General features: G+C 46.4%; 1 protein-coding gene across 1 annotated transcript in view; it reads right to left on the bottom strand.

Annotated features, from left to right (window-relative positions):
- zfhx3b (zinc finger homeobox 3b) overlaps positions 1 to 20,520 on the bottom strand; it is an 87,248-nt gene that overhangs the window by 28,573 nt on the left and 38,155 nt on the right. The window contains exons 2-4 of the mRNA XM_060072021.1: positions 9,263 to 11,794; positions 8,551 to 9,133; positions 5,262 to 5,836 (exon numbers count right to left, since the gene is read on the bottom strand). Coding sequence (XP_059928004.1) covers positions 5,262 to 5,836; positions 8,551 to 9,133; positions 9,263 to 11,758 — 3,654 coding nt within the window. The 5' untranslated portion in view covers positions 11,759 to 11,794. The remainder of the gene's footprint in view (positions 1 to 5,261; positions 5,837 to 8,550; positions 9,134 to 9,262; positions 11,795 to 20,520) is intronic.

The following is a 20,520-nucleotide window of genomic DNA, read 5'->3' as shown; positions in this document are numbered from 1 at the left end:
TATGGGCGTCTAGGGAACTATTTATGTCTGTTAAATAGGGGAGAGGCATCCCACCAATACGGTCACAATAAGGCACACTGAGTACCAATGGTGGCCAAATGGAATTTGTTCTCGTTGAAAGTAATGGAGCCTTGTCTGCTTAAAAAAACTAATAATAAACAACTATGACTCCTCCTTGACCATAAAAAAAGATAATTCTAGGATATGACCCTAATATACTACAGCACACATTTCGATCTTTCCCCCACTTATATCTGTGTGATGCAAGTCCATGCCATCAATGCTATCCCTTTCAATGTGGTAGTTCTGTTGAGACAGCTGCAAGAAAGGAAGAAAAAAAAGAAAGAGCCAACAGCCTTCTATATCGGGGCACATTTCTGGTGCTCTCGCTGGGTTTTCGTCCCCCTCACTGTGCAAGCCCAACAAACACCCACAAAGGCGCTGTTGAACTCCCAAACCGACAGTAGAAGCAGCAGCAGCAGCAGCGAGCAGCGGCAGCTGTGCCACAGGTCAAAGCCTTGCTCCTGCCTCTTCCTTGGCCCTCGTAACAAATGGGTCTTAGAGGAGTTGTGAAAAGGTTCCACCCTGCCAAACACTGTGCACAGGGGCCTGCCCTCCACCCCTTCCTGACTGACCTTTTTCTCCCCAATCCAATCAGTGCTTTTGTTCAGAGCCCCTCCCACTCTTTTCCCTGTTCGGCCTCGACGTGATCCACTTGAGGAACGAATACAGAGTTTGTCTTCTTGAAGGTGAGCGACTGCCTTGTAAGTGTATGGATCATAGCCCCGGTGACCTCGAAGGGCTTACAGGACTCACTGGTCTGAAAGGACTTCCTTTGCATAATGCAAGGAATTCTCGCCTGTTTTTATCACCTGGACTTCCTGATAAAATATCACACGAGCATGCAGCATGCGCTGCAAAAGAAACATTTTAGTACTCAAAAGCCCTATGTTTTCATCACAGCTACGTGCACGTGCGCCAGTGTGTGTGTGTGTGTGTATATGTGTGCGTAGACATAACCTGTGCACATGCTTGTGCATGTGCAAAGAGGGAATGGGCTGTCTCCCAGGATGTGCAGCGAGCGCTTTATTAGAGCGGTAGTACCAGTAAATCAGAGCTCAGCTCTTCCTGGAACTGCTGCAACCTTTCCCACTGAGCACTATTACTGAACAATCACAGGCCAGCCATGATAATTAGCAGAGTATCTCTGTCTAAACGAGCGTCTCTCTCTCTCTCTCTCTCTCTTTCTCTTTCTCTCTCTCTCTCTCTCTCTCTCTCTCTCTCTCTCTCTCTCTCTCTCTCTCTCTCTCTCTCTCTCTCTCTCTCTCTCTCTCTCTCTCTCTCTCTCTCTCTCATCCCATCCCATCCCTCCTGCACCACATCCCCCTCCCCATCCCCCTACTGTCTGTCTCCCACCACCCCCACCACCTCTTCTAAGTAATGTCTGGGGGAGGGGCTGGGGGGGTGGGCGATCTGTCTCTTTCCTGTGATAGGACAGGACCCAGGTTAGTGTAGATTGCCGGCTAGGAAAGGAAAGGCCACAACTGATCCAAACACTGATTGAACGCTTCCGGGGTGACCTCGTGATTAGTCCCGGCTTTCATTTTGATTGAAAAAAATGACACTCTTTTCGTTTTTCGAGTTGGAGCCATAACTCTGCATTGGAGGGAGGATTCAGAGTCAATTTGGATAATTACCATCATTAATGCACAGGGTCATACTAGCTTCCATTCCTGATTCTGAGAGGCCAACGTTTTTTGTGCTGACTCGGATCATCAGTGAAACACGATAATGCTTCTTTACATACTGGATAATCCCTTCAGTCACATTACAGCCTCTTTCCCCTCTGTTATGCCTCTTTGCGATGATTTCCTCTCTAATAAAGTGTAGTCATTTTATTACTTTGGTGCTCAGTGACTCAAGTGGAGAGAACATTTTAGAGGAGGCAGGCTTTCTAAGTTGGAGTTGTGTTGTACGCTAGCGACTGAGTACGCCCGAGTCCCACTTAAAACAATGTTAATGCAGTAAAAACGATGAACATCCTATGAACGTAAAGCCCTGTTCTCATCAGCAAGGCAGTCAGGGTGTTTGTGTGTGTGTGTATGTGTGGGCATACTCAGAGTGAGCTTGCCCAATTTTGTGTGTGTTCAACAGAGCGCGACCAGTATATGTGGTGGGGGGGGGGGGGGGGGGGGGGGGGAGGGCGGGTGTTGGGACTTTCTTGAATAAAGATTCCCCATGTGATAGTGACGGCACTTTCTGCCTTTCTTTTCCATGGCCACGCGGCATCTGGAGTGGATTTTGTGCTCGCAGACACCGAGGAACATGATTACATTCGGCTAACTGCGCTCTAAACTGATTATGCATGTGCCAAGCTAATGGACTACATTTGCAAGAGGAAAAAATAACATCCAATCAATCTCAATTACCGCAGATCGCACACCGGCCCCCGAGACAAGGAAGGTAGCCAGCTAACTCCCACATGCCCCTCCTCTTACCCCAACCCTTTGACTGGAAGCAGAGGCCTGCGCCTTCACCCATGCTCAGGCCCCACCCGTCCTGTCTGGCCACAGAAGCCTTGGACAGGGAGCTGGATTCGTTCCATTCACCTCACCTCTCACACATAGCCAGGCCCCGAGGCCTGCAGCTAGCGGCATGAAGCCTATCGTGTTCCCATCGTACAGAAGAGGGCCGGCGGACGCCACGAGAAGAGAGTGGGAGAGCGGCGGGCACTTCCAAATGTACAAGGCTACACCCGCTGGTGGTATCTGTGTGGCGTAGCGCGAGCCATCTGCGTACGCTTAGCAGTGGCTTTTATGGAAAACGCATGCCATAGCCATCATGCTATAATCAGAAGCCATGGCGAAGCAAGACGGGAAAGAGGCAGGGGGGGTGAAAGGTCACATGTAAGTACAGTGAGAGGAGTGGAACGTTGAGACCACTGAGGTGCGGTGCTGCAGGATACAGCAGCATTACCCCCCCTGCTGTGCGGTGGTCTGTGTGGTCAGAAATACTTGCTGGATCTTTCCGTGGTCTTTAGAAACATTCCGATACATGGGGTAGTGGGGCTGATATTTTTAGAAAGCCCTAATATGGGCCTGCACACCACAGACTCTCAAATTATCCTATCCAGCATAGCCCTCGGTTTAAACCTTGCTTTTTTAATTCTCCTAATTACAGGCTCCAATTTATATGGTGCTGTGCACACAAAGGCCCTGTTTAATGCAGCCCAGTTTAATTTGGGTGAAGTGTCCCCAAGATTTCCCACATCTTACAAACCCCCGCTTGTGCTGACTTGATGAAAAAAGGTTAAAATGCTGCTATTTGCATCATATTTCTTTTGGTAGGAATACATGAATGGCAAGTTGCCTCCTTCTTCATCCCTGCATAATATAACAGGCTGGGTGCGCAGGCCTGTGGGGCGCCGCAGGGTTTTGTCTGTCAGTCACTCCTCTGCCCTGGCAAATCCGATACGACACGAGGACTGTGACACTGTCAAGTGGCAAGCCACATGCTGTCAAGTAGGCCGCGCTACCATGTACTTGTCACGCGCTGATCACGTTTGCCGGCCAGGAAATTCAGGTCGTTTGCTGCAGTGTTTTTTATTTATTTTTTGCCCTCATTGTCTTTGTGGTGTTTTGCTTTTTTTTTTGTATTAGCCACTGAGCTTAAGAGGACAAAAAAACGTTTTTTTTGGTGGGAAAACGGTTTTTGACGCAAGAGCAGGTAAAAAAATGGTTGATGCACTCTTCCGTTACTCAGGAGATCAATTGGTTTTAAGTCTGGAGCCATTTTAAGAGGCTTAAGTAATGAAAAATGATCATGCCTGGATGTGTTGTACATATTTAATCCCCCACACAGCCTGTGCACCGTGGCATATGTCCCCGCGCTCTCTTGTAAAACCGAGCCCAAGCCAGGAAAAGGGAAGAAAAAAAATCTGTCTGTTTCTCTTTATTCCTTCTTCCCTAACGTAAGGTGGAGGCAGACACACACAGTGTAATATAAGCCTCGTAATGTCCTCTAAGACAAAATATACCTCTCCTTAAGTACGATGAGGTTTTTGTAGACCTAATTCTTTCACAGGCTTTGTCTTCTATATACAACCACAACCATCACATGTCCTCCTTTGCTTTCTTTGTTGTTTAAATACTGCAACTCATTGTTCTAGCGGTCAAGTGAGAAAATGATCATTTCCCAAAAAGGGTTGGACGTGAGTGGAGGCTGCCTACGTGTGTTAAAACAGTTCTGCTTAACCATATTAACTTCATTTTGTTTGACTCATGTGTTTAATTTTTTATAAATGACGATTGTGGTATGAATCATCCAATAAAATGTGTCTCATAGATGAGTACATAGAGAAGTTTGGCTTTCAGCAAGTATATTTATTTGTGTGTATAAGTGTGTGTGTGCGTGCGTGCGTGCGTGCGTGCGTGCGTGCGTGCGTGTGGGTGTGTGTGTAATGTATGTGCATGTGTGTGTGTATGTGTGTATGTGCCAGTGTGTCAATACATGTCTGTGTGCATCCTTGTATGTGCAGCTTTTTTGCCAGTTCGGGTTAAACACAGAGTGGCCACAGACCCACACACAGGATAGGTGCCTAAGTGGAATCAGGCCTGTTAGATTTATGGCCATTTGTTCGGAGAGTGTTCATCCATTGGCTATTATGGAATGATTAGAGGAGAAGGTGAAGCTCCAAGTCCAGCAAAAATCAATACGGCTGTCGAGAGCGATTCAGCCTTTCCCACTCTGAGGAGTATTAGCACCAAACGTCTGTCCCTGCACACTTCTTCATCCCCCTCCAACTGATTCACCCCCGTAAGCCTCCGAACCAGCCCCACCTGCCATGTCCTTGTCGCGTGGCCCTGCTGCACTGGGCGCCTCTGGGAAGTCAGAGGTCAGGACGACAACGCTATCTTTCATGCCTATAGAGAGCTTCTAATGCTAGTTAAGCACTGGGGTGAGGCTACTGCAATCATTTTTCTGTGTGGACGCGAGTTAGCTTCACAGCAGGGATCGGATGAGGCAGCCATTGGTGCCAACATGTCTGACACACCGGGCACAAACATGTCCGCCACACTGGGCAATAACATGTCTGACCCACTGGGTAACAACATAACGTCTGTCGTGTAATAGCTAAGCTGCTTTTGCCTAGTTTAATCATTGCTGCATATGACAGGGTTGACATTCGTTCACATTGTTATTTCCAGTTATGTCAATGCCATTTTTGTCTGTTGGAATTCTAAAATGGTATTCGGACATCATTTACGACAGCATTTCTCCAGGGAACGAGGGAATACTAAGAGCGCAAGACCAAAAAAACGGGGATGAAAGCCACCAACCTTGTACACTTTGAGGCTAGCCTCGTGGCGAGAGTTGACGGTATGCATCCTCAGCTTGTCGAGGCTGTTGGTGTAGTAGTCGCACGCGTTGCACTTGAGGTGCACCGGGTTTCCGATGGCAACGCACTTGAGGCGCCACTCGTTGCCCTTGCCCCCTTCCTTGATGTGGGCCACCAGCTGGTACTTCTGGACGTGCTTGTCCGTCTTGCAGTGCAGCTGGAAGTTGGCCTTCAGCTGGGTGGTGTAGCGGCACAGCTTGCACTGGTGCGAGTCCCCCACCACCGCGCGCCACTCCTCCTCCGGCAGGCTGCGCTCGGCTCCCATGTGCATGCCCAGTACATCCAGGTTGTCCGTGGTGAAGCGGTTGCACACGGCGCACTGGAAGAGCATGAGAGAGGGGTCCCCCGTGGCAGAGAGGTTCTCCCCGAGAGACATCAGCTCCTCGGACACCAGCGGACCGCCGCCCAGCCGGACGTCCATGGGGATGTCTCCGCCCACTGTGGGGACAGACAGACAGACAGACAGACAGACAGACATGGGGGGGGGGGGGGGGGTCAGCAGGGTCAAGTGAGATGAACATGCTGGTTGAGTCTGTTGTTGTTTTTCATGAGGCTAGTGTTTGTTGCTATATCCTACAAACTACATAATAATAATAATAATACATTTAATTTAGAGGCGCCTTTCAAGACACCCAAGGTCACCTTACAGAGCATATAGTCATCATTCAAAACTATGTAAAACAGACTAGGAATAAAAGGAAAACAGAGGTTAAACATGAAGAAGAAGAATAATTAATAACACTCAAAGACGCCTAAAGTGAAGGGGGGACCTCACTAACCACCACCAATATGTAGCACCCACTTGGGTGCTTCATACAAGTAGGGACTAAATAACATCCTACTTTATTTATTACATACAAGTAGGGACTAAATAACAGGATGATGCTTAACTGTATTATCGTCCCGTTTCATAAAACGTGTTATTTATACCTTTTTTTTAAGTAGGTAAAGAAATAAACATTGTTGTCCATCTAATTTTTAGTAAATTGGTGTATAATGGGCAGGTTTAAAAGTAAAAGTAAAAGTATGCATTTCAAACTTTCGAAGTCAGAGTGGATTCGCTCTCAAGGTCCAATACCACATGGAGGATAATGTACCATGTGTGTATTTATGAGCCTGAACACTGGACTTTCTTCACAGAGAAGAAACTCAGAAATGGAGTTACATGTAGGCTATTTTAGAATGGGTCACTTCTGTGGCTTGACACTAAATCATCTAGGAGGCCACAAGCTCCGCAAAAAATAAAGTTATTTTATGATTAGTGAAAACAAAAGAGTTCCCAAGCACACATTACAGTAAATCACATAGAGCAGTCCTTGTTCACTGAATAATAATAAGAAAAATCCACTACTCAGTTTAGATTATTTTGCTTTGTTCATTCTAGATTGCCTCTAAATCAATACAGACATCAGGCAGATTAATCCTTGCTTGGTACGGAACACACAATCTAAACAATGGAGGGAGAAAACACACCATGAGCATATCCAACAACAGAAATTATGTCGATGAAGGCTTGGTAGACAAAAAAAAAGGGGGGGAAATTAGGCAAGTATGACCAGGGAGTTTTTGCCTGCTGATCTTTAATCTATCACTGCCCAGACTGAGCATGCTGCCTTAACCCCTCCTCACTTTACACTAAATTCATTCCAGCAGCCCCTTTTTATTTACTGCTGGAGTATGCGCCCTAGCCTCTGACTTTCCCCCATTACCTGAGTTTTTTATAGCCAGGAGAGGGAGACCTGTGAGAAGCACAAACCAGAACCCCTCCTTCCTTCCTCCATTCTATCATTTCTTTTTTAACATCTCACAACTCTCTCTCTCATTCCTATGAGGCTCTCAGGCTCTCTTGCTTTGCAAGCTCAATGATGTAGCACAGGCCCTGGATACTTTTCCACTAAATACCTTCACGGCTGTACAAAATAATATGCTATCAGAGGGATTTTGGGGCTTTCTCAATTTGAGATGTGGACGGTAGAAATTGTACACATGGCTGTGTTATAATGTATTCGATATTTTCAGTCTATACTTATGATGGAAAGGGATATGTTTATAAATTGGCAATTTATTCTTAAATAACTAAATAAATAATCGTTGACATTAGAGAATAATATAGGAATCTTGGAAGTACCGATACATGAAGAGTCCAAGTCTTTCTCCGCCAGTTGGATCAATCCAATGTATCTAAAATGTTCTGGATTGTGAAAGACCAGGTCTGCACTAGTCTCAGGCAGTATTTCATACCAAAAGGAAAGTGTGTCTGATCAGGGACATGGAAGCCAGTTTAATATCAAGTATGCACCATGAGTATTTTCATTTAATATTGGTGCTTGTGCAGAATATAAGGTCACAGCATTCCTCAGGAGTGTGACTATGCATGACACCGCTGTAGTTTACGGGCCCAGACTAATGTCTCATCATTGCCTCCCTGTAACATGCTTATTAAGACTCGCCTCAGAGGAAAAATGAACCAGATGGCAAAAGAAGGGGGGAAAAAAATGAGTCACAGCAATCCATTCTTGCTCTTGTCTTTGAAGTAGCAACAGTTAGAAACAAGTCAATGCGTACTGTGGGGTTATAAATGGCACGCCATCCACTCAACTACGCTGCTGAATTACCCACGCCTGGTCCTCTATCCTCATATCTTTGGCCGAGATACAATTTATAGCAGTTATTAAAAAAACTTGGAACTGCACAGTACTTAAGTGGCAAAGTTCAGCCACAGTTTTCAAATTATGACATAAAAAGGGCCCATGTTCAGCGAGGGAGCGGCAGCCTCGGGTACAACGGGGGCTCAGGAGAACAGGGAGACTGGGGCCCCACACAAAAAATTGGCCCCCTTTCAAAATGCCCCAGATATAGTGTCATAGTCTGAAAAGTATCTCCATGAAGGAAAAGATTTGAGAAATGTGTATGGACTGCTATCTATTGAGTCATGATCATTTTAGTTCTAGACATTGTTTCATGAGTAATATGGTGTTGAGTAACAATATCTTCTGATGGTTGATTCTTAATTTTGTGTCTTGGTTTCCTTCTTGTTATATTATGTTGTTGAACATTTTAAGGACATGCAAATTACAGAAAGCCAGTTGAGAGTCCTGGCAGTTTTCAAACTGTTTTCCGTGGACTCTTGAAACACTGAGCTAACAACTTACCCAATGCAGGGGCCAAAGCAGCCATGTTGGGATCCAAGTGGAAGCCCCCCATCAGGAACTGGGCTTCAGCTCCGGCCGGGTCTATCTTCAGGCCCGGGGGCAGGCTCATGTTCTGGGTCAGGTAGTACTGGTAGAGCTCGGCCTCAGAGGGCGAGGGCATAGCTCCCAGGCCCAGTCGGCCGTGTTGCATCTGGGTCACGTTCTGCTGGAGCAGCATCATGTTGTGCATGTGCTTCTCACTGGTCATGTGGATCCGGAGGTTCCGCGCCACGTTGGTCTCGTAGTCACACACCTCGCAGCGCCACGTCGGCTTGCTTTTGGGCTTTGTGGGCGAGGGGGCTCCACACGGCCCGGGCATGTGGGCCGAGGACTGCGTCGGGTGGTGATGATGGACGGGGTGATGGCTGCTGGCCTGGGTCACCGACGGAACCGCCACTACCCCGCCTGGGGTATGCCCAAACACCTGCTCCTGAGAAGAGCAAATAGTGCCACCGTTCTGCAGCGTCTGCATGTTGTTCAAGTGCTTGTCTGACTGCATGTGGATGCTCAGGTTGCCCTTGGTGGTGGTCGAATAGTTGCACACCTGCAACACAGGAAATACAGTTTAAATCAAAACAAATTGAAAATACTGTCAAATCAGTTCAAGTGGCTATGTCAAATAACTCATGTATATACAATAATGCAACATCAACTTAGTATTTTCTCCACCAACCTCACAACGGAAGGGCTTGTAGCCACAAGTGTAACTCTCTCCGCGGGCCAGACGTGGGTGACTCTGACCACTGGTGCAGTACATGCAGGTGCCCCCCGAGTCTGGGTGCTTCTCCTTCATGTGAGCCTCCAGGGTCTGCTGGTACTTGTAATGCCAGTTGCACTTAGGACACTTGAGTGTCTTGCATGAGTTGCGGGAGTGCATCATGGTCATGTGACCGCCCAAGGAACGTGAGGAGCCTAAAACGGTATCACATTTTGGGCATTCAACCCCACTTCCTCCGGCGCCTCCAGGCCCATGGTTTTGGGAACACTCACCCATCCCCGTCATGTCACAGGGCCCCCCTTGGAGGTTGAGAGCATGGGACGAGGGGTGGAGGTGGTGGAGATGGTGGTGCATGTGATGATGGTGCAGGAGGGCTCCATTCTCCTCTTCCCCCTCTGCTGGGCAATCATTTGGTTCTGGAGCTGTGGCACTATCTCGATTGGCACTTTCGTCAGCGGCAACGCTGGAGGCCAGAGGTGAGGAGGAGGTGCCGGCTGCATTGTCCTCACTCCCTCTGACGGCAGCTGCCGCCATTGCCATGGGGACAGTGGGCCCCTGGCAGTTAAAGCTCAGAGGGAGCTCCGAGGTCCTTCCCCCACCAACTGCAGCTAAAAGGTCTTCCTTAAGGGAGGAAGCTGTGGAAGCCGGAGTTTTGTTGTTAAGCATGGGACTGACTGCAGTGGTGCAGACAGAAGGCTGGAGAGCGCTACTAGGCATTAATAAAGGAGATTTGGAAATGCTTTGGTTTGAGTCAGCCGGTTCCCCCATTTCACCTCTATCGCTGCTACTGTTGCCACCACAGGCTACCCCAGTGCCATCCTCTTCCACCTCATCGTCAACCTCACCCAACAGTTCCTCTTCCTCTTCTGAACCACCCACCTGGCCTGAAAGGCAAAATTTGCTCTCACATCCATCTACATCCCGTTCCCCACCCTTAAATGTCCCCTCTTTACCACCAGGCCCCTCTGTTCTCCCTCCCTGTTTGGGCAGGGCGCTGGAGTCTTTGGCAGAGCCTGGGGTAGAGGTAAGAGTGGGTGCTTTGGGATTACCCAGTCCTCCAAGGGAAAGGACTGAGCTCTGTTGGATTTGTTGCTGCTGTGGCTCGAGGCCAGAGTCAGGATCCTCATCCAACAGGGCGTCTACTCCACCACTGCTGCATCCAGACTCTAGATGGACACCACTGAAGGTTCCATAGAAACTCTGGCCAGAGTTGATAGGAAGCAGGCCGGGCGGTGGAGGAGAAGCCTTATTTTTTGGTTCCAGGAAACTGATAAGGGGTTCTTTATCCTTCCCAATGCCCTGGATAATGGCAGATGCTTGCTTGTCCCCCAGTAGCCGGCGCTCATCCTCACACAGTGTCATACGGTGATCATGGACAGCGTGAGTGGCAAAGGAACGCGCATAGCCAAAGGACAGCTTGCAGATAAAACACATGAGAATGGGCTTTCCTTTGCCATAGAGGGCTAGCCCATCAAATTTGGAGAAATCCACGTTGTTGGGAACATCTTTGGATACGCAGGACTTCTTGGCAGACCCGTCACTGTTCAGGTAATCCTTGTTGCTTTTGTGCCGCACGTCAAAAACACGGAAACTGTGCAGGACAGGACTCAGGCCTGCCAGGGTTGAGGTATTGGGTAAACCTTGGTCTGAATTTCCAAACCACTTCCCGAAGGACGAGGCTATGTGGAAGGTGTTAATGATCTGAGGGTAGACCGATGATGAAGACCCAGCAGGCTCTCCTGGTTTTCCCCCACTGGTGAGAGAGTTTGAGGGAATCAAGCCGGGCACCGTGCTGGCACCGCTTTGGATCAACTGACTGAGACTCTCAACTATGTAGGCTGAGCCGTCTGGCTGGTACACTATCTCTCCAGCTAGGTTCTCCACATCACTATTCTCCTCTTCCTCTTCCTCCTCCCCTTCTTCACTCCCACTCTCAGCTGTACCCCTTGGTTGTGGGGGCTGCTGTCGCAGAAGAGTGGGCATCCCTCCACCCCCTGGAGCCATCGGCATTCCAGGGAAAGGCTGAAGACTTGGAAAGCAGCTGTCAATTTCCATTTCGTCCAAATCCTCAGATTCTTCCTCCTCTGCACCGCTAAGACCTTCTTGCTCCTCCTCCTCCTCCTCCTCCTCCCCCTCAAAGCCCTCTCTCTGGAAGTGAAGCTGTCCTGTGTCAGAGTTGTCAACCTGGGCCCGTGGTGTTGTCAGGTTAGGCTGCTGCTGCTGAGGCTGCGGCTCTCTCAGCCCCTCATGGGGAGTGTTTAGGTTTTGGATTTGAGACGGGTAAGGAGCAGATTGAGACAGGGGGTCCAGGGAAGGGGGGCGGTTGTTGGAAGGGACCTGTGAGTTAGAGAGGTCGTTCCAGGGTTGTGGCGATCGGTGCTGCTGGGATGAGCTGGAGGAGCCGAGCCCATCGTCTATCCCAGAAACCACGGGAGACTCACAGCTGTCCATGCTGATGCCTACATGAGGCGTTCATCGCATCTGGGCCTGAATAGAGAGAACACAGAGAGGAGAGGCAATATTGGTTGAGTTTCAAACGGCAATGTCGAGGACTCAATGAGAGAACTCAGTGAGAACACATGAAAGACACAATTGAATGGATATGTGCAAACCTCAGCAAAGAGAAACACACACACACACACATGCATATGAATGGGAACAACTGTTATATATATTGTATTTGGTAGCGACAAACATCTGAGATATAATTGGAAAAATGACAGAGTGCTCATTATGCTAGATTAGGTACTTAAACACAATACCAGAGACAAGCACTAATAAGCCATCCATGATTCATCTGCCTGCCATATCAGGGAGGTACCATCTTTTATCTTCACCTTCCAAACAACACCCATAATCTTACATTCTGCAAATCCTACATCCGTTTTTAATTAACTTGGATTCAGAAAGGAGCAGAAAACAGGCATTTTAGTGAAAAAAATAAATCATTGTGCGATAATTAGACTCAGAGAAAGCCACCCATCACTGCATTACACATTTACATAACTGGGGGAAAAAGTAAAGTGCAACGATTAAAACTGTGATGCTATTTCGGAGTCAACTCCCAAGAAGAAATGCTCAACAATATCACAATACCAGCGATAATCGTACTCTATTTGAGTTGAGCGTAAACAACATAGTGCATAACACTCGCACAATAATTGGTTACGTGCATACCAACTCTTAAAAAGAGGGGGGGAAAAAATGGTTATTTTGAATGTGACAGAAATAGCTGATCTAGGGTGGAACTTTACTGCAGCTGTGTTTAGATCAACCATCCAATAACCTCTGTGCTCAGCCGGGTTTCAAACACTCCAGCCATCATCTGCCGCTGAAATAATAAATGGGAGCAGAGCTTTCGGGAGCTGGCCGTGCCCTGAGCATTTGAGCGGCTCAACCCAGGCCACAATTTAGAGCACAGAGGATATAAAATGATAGTGCGAGATACTGCTGAGCTAATAATTTTATTAAAGGGATGCAGCCAACATTGATTAAAGGGGCGACCGGGCTGAAACCAATAACTCTGGCCTGCCCTTTAACCTGCCAGTGCTGAATATTACATGAGCAAAGTTTCCCGGCACCATAGCCGTCGCCATGCTGAAGCTGATTAGCACATTCACTGCTCCCTCTCTTGATTTATTTACTTATTTACTTAGGGATGCAAATCCTGGCAGTGAACTTTCTGTACCCCCGCACCATAACACATGAACTGCTAACGGCTGGGTCAGAGGGGACAGATTGATCATGTCTGTTTAGTTGCGCTGTTTGTGCTAATGTCGGATGCATACTCTCTATGCTAAATGTGCATAAACACACACGGGCACAAACACCTCTCACATATGTAGAATAGATTATTTCAGTTGATCAGTCACAATGTTTTTATTCAATTACAGCAAGCACCCTATTAAATGTTACACATGTATACCGAGACGTTGTGTTCTCATAAAGGAAATGGTCACAGGATCTTCCTGCCATCATGGTCCACCCGGTTTTATTGTTTACTCTCCACACAAGCTAGCTCTGATGGCCTCTTTGTTGCTTTGCATACAAAATGAAAGATATTAAGCAGGCTGGCGTATTAACAGGATTGCTTTATAGAGGCAGACATGATTTAAAGCAGACTGCCATATTGAGTGAGGGGATACTAGCCCTACTGGTCTGCATTTATTATGAGCTCCATTAATAAAAGAGGAGACTATGAACTCAACAGCCATTTCATGCAAATAGGCTGAGGGCAGGAAAGTATTGGATCCAAACAAACAGAATTAATCTGCGCTTGTCAAATAGACAGAGTGATTCTTTGAACTAAAGGCACCTGTCCTAGGCAGACAAGGCACAGGAAAAATGCAATCAAAGAATCATGATGTGACTCATGACGTGGCCCCGCCGTTAAAGAATATAAATAAAAAAAAGGGATTCTGTTTGAACACAAAACAGCTTTACACCTTTTCCCCCGTCTAATCCACTTCATCTGCCCCCTCCTCCTCCGGATTCCACTCCCTGTCCCAACCGGGCCCGGGGAATACTGGACCCGCACATACTCACTAATACTCTGAGATATGCCCACAGTATGACAAACTTGGCTGTATATTCTGTGTCTTGATGATTGCACACTTGGAATACTGCTACATTGTGCAACCAAAATAACCTTTCTCTTGCTTCAGGGAAATGACCGGTCGAACACAGGCAACAAGATGACCCCTCGATAAACAACAGGACTCTTAAGGTCAACCGGGAATGACCAATTCTTGCAAAGACCAGCGTCGCTCCTTAAAGTCACGATGGTCTAATTCAATAAACTGCAGTGGTTACTGATGAGCAATGGGATTGTCTGGAGTCACCAAGTCGGAGATGGGCCAACTGATAAAATGCTGTTTGTGTCTCTAGGAGGGCTGCCCGCCTCAGTGACACCTGCTTAAAGCAGGAAAAGCTTTAATCTCCAGGAGGCACTAAACAAGGGAGGGAGACAGACATGGAGACGCGGCCGAAGTCTTACAGGGGAAGTGCAGGAGGCCGGTGACTTTGTATGCTGACTCTGTTAATAACCGCAAATCAAAATGAATCATGCCTGCGGAGGCATAGTGACTAAGGGCATGAGTGGTAATACCCAATGTAAAATATTGTACACATTTCAATTTGTGTTTGCTTACACTCACTACTGCCTACGTGTAGACGAATAAAAAACAAAGAGTTGTGTCGCGGTGTCCCATGGTCGAATGGGGGTCTACAGAAGCAACAATAAGCAATCTATGCTGCAGACAAAACAAGCCTTGACGCACAATAAGAGATAATCAGAGAGAAGAAAAGGCAAAATTCCAAAGCGACTGCAGTGGGGCATGCCCGTGCACACAACCTGACCATTGAGCACACTCCAGCTGCCATCTGAGGAGACATTATGACACTACCTTCCGTTTATTCCACTCCTCTGGTACACTAATGAAAACAAAAGCCCTGTTCAACCTCCTCCCTCCCGCCATCCTAACCAAAACAGATATGCTTAGTCCCCCGAAGAGAAAGGGGAGCCTAGGTCTTAATGAACCCTGTCAGAGAGTAGGTCTGGATGTCATTGGGGCAGGGATGGAAAATGAGATAAGTTTTTATTTATGGCTCCTTTCATTAGGTGGGATTTACCGCTCGAGTAAGGGAGGAATTAAAGGCTAAGGAGCCTTCTGATTATAAGCATGCCCAATCGCCCGCCTGAAGGCCTTATGTTCCCTCCCGAGGACCCTGCTCTTCAGGGATCCATGGGGAATTTGTTCTGGCCAAGGCCAAACTCACCATCCTGCAAAAGTAGGAACATTAACGGCCAGCCGTATTGCCACCTTTCCAGCATTGAGGGAGCACCACATAAAGAGAAACACCTATCGTGTTCCCCGTATACTCTACTCCGTCCACTCAGTACAATGCAGAAGCAGCAGCACTCTGTGTTGTCCCTGGGTAATGCTGCTTGTCTACGTCTGGTGTCTAAGCCATCACAGAGCTTGGCCAGCCACCGCAGGGTAAGGGGCGCTTATTGGAAAATCAATGGAGTAAATGCTAAGCAAGTTACAGGAAGATGTGGGAAGGAAGGGCTTTTATTGATAAAGCAGAGATAGGCCTTTGATGGCGCACAGGGAATATACCCACTGATTGAGGGACCCTGTAGACCTTTGTAGGCAGATTTAGGTCTTGTTTACAAATGTTCCTCATAATAACTCATTCATGCAGTCCTATAGCTGACTTTTTAGGCCAAACGCAAGCCAAAATCCTAACAATTTCAAAATGTCATCAATAATCAAGCTACACAGTCAAACCAGTGCTTATCATTTCAAGTTCAGCAAGGATGTAAAACATTAACGGTAGTTGCTTGCTGGAAACATCTTGTCCACACTCTTTTTCCAGTGTATATAATGCAAACGTAAGGGTGTTCCATTGTTGCTCCAGCTTCAGAAGGCAAAAAGTCCCCTCAGGTCGATGGCACTCATCCTGTAAACAGGGCTTCCCGTAAAATCAATGATCTTCAGTAGGAGCTATCAGTTTGTTGAACAGAAATAGCTTTGGCTGTGTTGAGTGTGTCTGCGGGCATGTGTGTTTTAAGGGTCTGTCTTAGAGTATGTCTTAGAGATGTCAGAGTTAAGACAAAGCGCTTCTATTATGTCAAAGTCCCTATTAATCTATGTTTCTGTGGATCTAAATATAGCACTACAACTCACAGCGTACACCGCTATATGTACCAAACAATTAAAGGCTTAGAGAGCAATGCTTTCCATTTTCACAGTCATTCTGCCAGAGAAGATATCATTTGAGAAATGGCCTTTTTAACATTAATAACCACGGCTTGGTAGAGTGGATCAGCTGTATTATAATCATCCAACAAGTCGCATGGAGAAGGATAGCACACAATGTGCACATGGCTGCTGACCACCAACAAGACAAGCCCTAGCAAACGACCGGTTCAGAGCATGGCTGGCAAAGAAATCAAAATAGTGTGCGGCTAGGATAGCGGTTGTCTCCTCACTTTTAAAGGGTGTGATGGAAATAGCATACGAGTGTAATTAGAAGTAGTTAATTAGCTGTGGGTTAATTAATGGGATCTGAGAAGTGTTGGAGAAAGAGGTGGTGGGGTGGCAAAGCAAGGGGAAACAGCGAACGCACAGCAGGAAGCTCCAGTCTCCCGCCAATTAGCAACCAGCATGGGGGGGCTGCTATGGTAGACGGAGAGCACAAATGAGAAAAGCCCCATATCATTTCACACACAAAACACTGTGCCACGGAGCACGCCGAACACACTCCGGTTAAATCAGGATGTTAGTTAGAAATGGTTGTTGTTGTCCCCTTGTTGCTTTTGTAAAGCGATTTTATTGACGGTTTACAGGCACTTGATTCAACTGAATGTTTTAAAAAGAATCATAGAGATGTGTGATGCAAAGGTGCATGCAAAACAATTCAACAGAGTACAGAAAAATACATGCTCATTATGGCACCCCTACACAATTTCTCTCTATTTCCAGCTGTATTGCTTTGCTGCGGTTGTCTCAGCCGGTTTGTTTAGCAGGAGTCCTTGTGTTTTATAAATGCATAAATTATCCCTGGGAGAAAGGTATTGATGTATAATCAGAGAAGGGCTATTGTGCACAGGCTTACGTCCGCCCTCAGGCAGATGCACAGTGTGAACACTGCATGTACTAGCACACAGCGGGCAGTCGTTTAGTTTGCAAGACAACGAGAGAGAGAGAGAGAGAGAGAGAGAGAGAGAGAGAGAGAGAGAGAGAGAGAGAGAGAGAGAGAGAGAGAGAGAGATGCACAATATGAATATTATTTTAAATCGTCTACACTTCTACCCTTTCATTTTATCTACCCAAATTGAGACTAGAGTGGAGGATGAAAGGTTGACCTGAAACCTTGGCCACAGAGCAGTCTGTGTCCAAGGAGGAATTGATTCTCCCACGAGACGGGAATGCAGTGGAACTGCATGGATAATACTTTAGTGCATTGGTCAGGCGCTGGCCCTAATCAATTACATTAACGCTTGGGAAGAGTTCTATGTCTAGAACACGGCAATGGCCTGAATGTTGTGTCAAACATATACATACAGATTTGCGAGGCTGTGTCCCTCTGGTGAGAATGAAGAGAATGAAGCGAGAGCAAAAGTGAAAATGACAAACAGAGAGCCGGACAGACAGAGAGCCAGACGAACAGACAGACAGACAGACAGACAGACAGACAGACAGACAGACAGACAGACAGACACACAGACATACAGACATACAGACAGACAAATAGATTAAGAGCTATGGCCAATGAAAGGTCAGGACCATAGGGAGCAAATATATGACAATCAGAGTCATCAAAGCCCCGGGACCTTCATTTCTACTAATTATCAAATCGGCTCTATTTATAACTGCAGGAAGCAGCCGTCCCCACGGGAGAGGATGGAAGTGAAATCTGCAAAGTACAGGGCTTTTCTGAGCTTCTCTGTTTGCACTCACTCACATCTCTACCCGCGCCACGGCAACAGGACGAGGGTGACAAGAGGAAACAGAGCGGTTGACCACAAGTTGGAGAGGAATTGTTATTGTTGAAAGTAAACCGAGGGAGAACACAATGTACGAATAGGGCCAAGGGTGAGCGTGGTGTGATAAATACCCTTCCACGCTCTTTAAGGTGACAAGCTAGCCCATGTAAAAAGAAAATGCTTAACCAGCTAGATCAAAGTCCCGTTTACCACTATTGCACAGGCACACATACAATTACTCACACACGCACACACACATACACACACACACACACACACACACACATACACACACACACACACATTCTAGCAGCGATGCAGTTAAGGCAAGCCAACCACAAACACAGTTGTTAAATGATCAATACCATTGAAATATTAAACCTTAAGAAGCCACATTATTGATTAGGAGCCCAATGATAAAGCTGTTTATTATCATAATTGTGGGGCTCTATATTTATGTTTCGGAGAGGTCTTGAGCTACCCGGCTACAAACGGCTTTGGCTGAAAGTGCCTCATCTCCCTAAACCCAATCCCGGGAGCTCAGACTACGCTTGTTAGTTACGGCAGTAGGGTAACCCATGCATCGTATTGTATTAGTACAGAGGAGCACAGGGCAAACAGTACTTATTCGTCAAGTTTGACAGGAATCAGCATAGCTGGGAGCCCCGGTCCAATTGCTCTTGCAGCAGCCAAAGCCATGCTTGTCTAGTTATTTTGAGATGTGGTGTGTGAGGAGGATTCACAGTGGCACCACAGGCCAGCAGCACACATACCACCAGACAGAGGTCCACATGGGAGCTGGAGTTAGGTGACGTGCAGGGCTCAGACTCTGACAGACACTGGGGGGCTGGATGGGGTCAGGGATAACACGTCTGTAATCCAGGGCCTTTCTATGTAATCTACAAAACAAATACCTGAGTAATGACCTGCTCCTGCACCTGGTAAAACACAAGGTTCACTGGCACCTGGAATTAGACAAATATCCACCGTGGAGCCCTCTTAAAGGCACACCATGGAACACCCTTAAAGGAAAACATGTTTTCTGTAGATACTTCAACAGTTATGGAACGTGGTCGTGTCTCTGGCTGCAGCTAATGATCATTTTCATAGGCGATTAATCTGATGATTTTCTTTCGAGTAATCGATTGATCATTTAGTCTATGAAATGTCATTAATAATAGCAAATGCCATCAGAAGTTACCAGGGTGCAACGTGATGTCTTAAATGTTCTTGCTTTATCTAAGAGGCAGCCGAGAAAAACAAAACAATTATTTTTATAATGCTCCATGAACCAAATATTTGAATCGAACTGCAACATTAAGGAGCGAATGTTTGCTCTTTGTACTTGATGAATGACCTAAACGATAAATCAGTTATACTAAATATATCCAATACATTTTCTGTCGATGGACTAATCAGTGCATCAACTAATCGTTGCAGCCCTAGACATTAAGATAACGTCTTAATGTGTAATAAAAAGAACAAAAAAAAAGCATGCTGATCTTGTAACAGGTAGGTGAACTGACCCGCCATAATAACAATCATTTGATTCACTTAAGAGTTTTAAGAGTGAAAGTGCGGGGCAATACTACTGGCCTGAGGATCTGGCAGAGTGTTTTGTTGAGCATTTAAACCTGAGCAGGGTGATAAGATCCTTCGAGTTAGCATGGGAAGGCCAAAAGACCAGGAAACCTGAGCAATCCGGATGAAATCTGTCTGGGGTGAGAGAAGAGCTCTGGAAAGTCGTGCCATGTTATGTGTGACCAATGTTTTCCACGATATCTCTTTAATGCTCCTTATTTTCTAGATCACGCCGTAGAAGGCATGCAAACATGCATCCATAGACAACCATACTCCCACACACAAGCATGGCATATGATTATGCATAGATAGTATAGGATACAGATGGCAGACCCCCCCCCCCCTCCACACACACACAGTCACAGTCACAGAGCAAGGTATTTCTTCGAAGATGACTTCTTCACAGAAATACTGTGACCTGTCCCCTAATTCTAATTAGAGTGTTTCTTTGAAGAACCTACACAGCCCTGCCATTCACTCTCCACTTCACATTTGCTAAAGTCATTAATGACAAAGATTCAAATGGAAAACCGAAAATCTTTCTTGTACACAAATACTTCTTTTATGAGGCTTGGCCCAAATTCCTCTCTGCTTAGTTGAAGCCTTTATCCTGGGAAACAAGCTGCACCCATTTAAACAATTAAACTCTGGGGAGAAGGGCCCTCTATTGGAACCGTCATCCCTTTCCCTTAACTGAATTATGGACAGTTAATAAAGTAACTAACATAATGCGACTTAAGAAGAGGCCAAAGTACAATTTTGCCCTCACAATGGCAGGTCGAGAAAATAAAACAATAACAGGGAGTGTCACTGTATATAAAAGGATATTCATACCCCTTGTGAGGGTTTGAGATGGGTGTGACATGATGCTAAGTACTTTTAAGCATTCACTCACAATGCATGGGTCTCCTATTACTGACATCACAAACATCTGTTCACACATCTGAACTGTGACAAGGTCAACAAGTGCACCCAAAGTCAAAGACAACCATAATCTCATGAGAAGAAATGCTGAGAGTTGTTAGTCACATTTACCAAACATCTTGCCTTTCAATAGTTCAAATACAGTTTTGAGTGCAATGTGCACAATTATAATAATTGCTACAAAAAGACGAACTATGTTATGTTCCAAATCTAC

Source organism: Gadus macrocephalus, chromosome 14, assembly GCF_031168955.1.
Source record: "Gadus macrocephalus chromosome 14, ASM3116895v1".
NCBI classification, from domain to species: Eukaryota; Metazoa; Chordata; class Actinopteri; order Gadiformes; family Gadidae; genus Gadus; species Gadus macrocephalus.
This window is presented reverse-complemented; position numbering and strand designations above follow the sequence as displayed.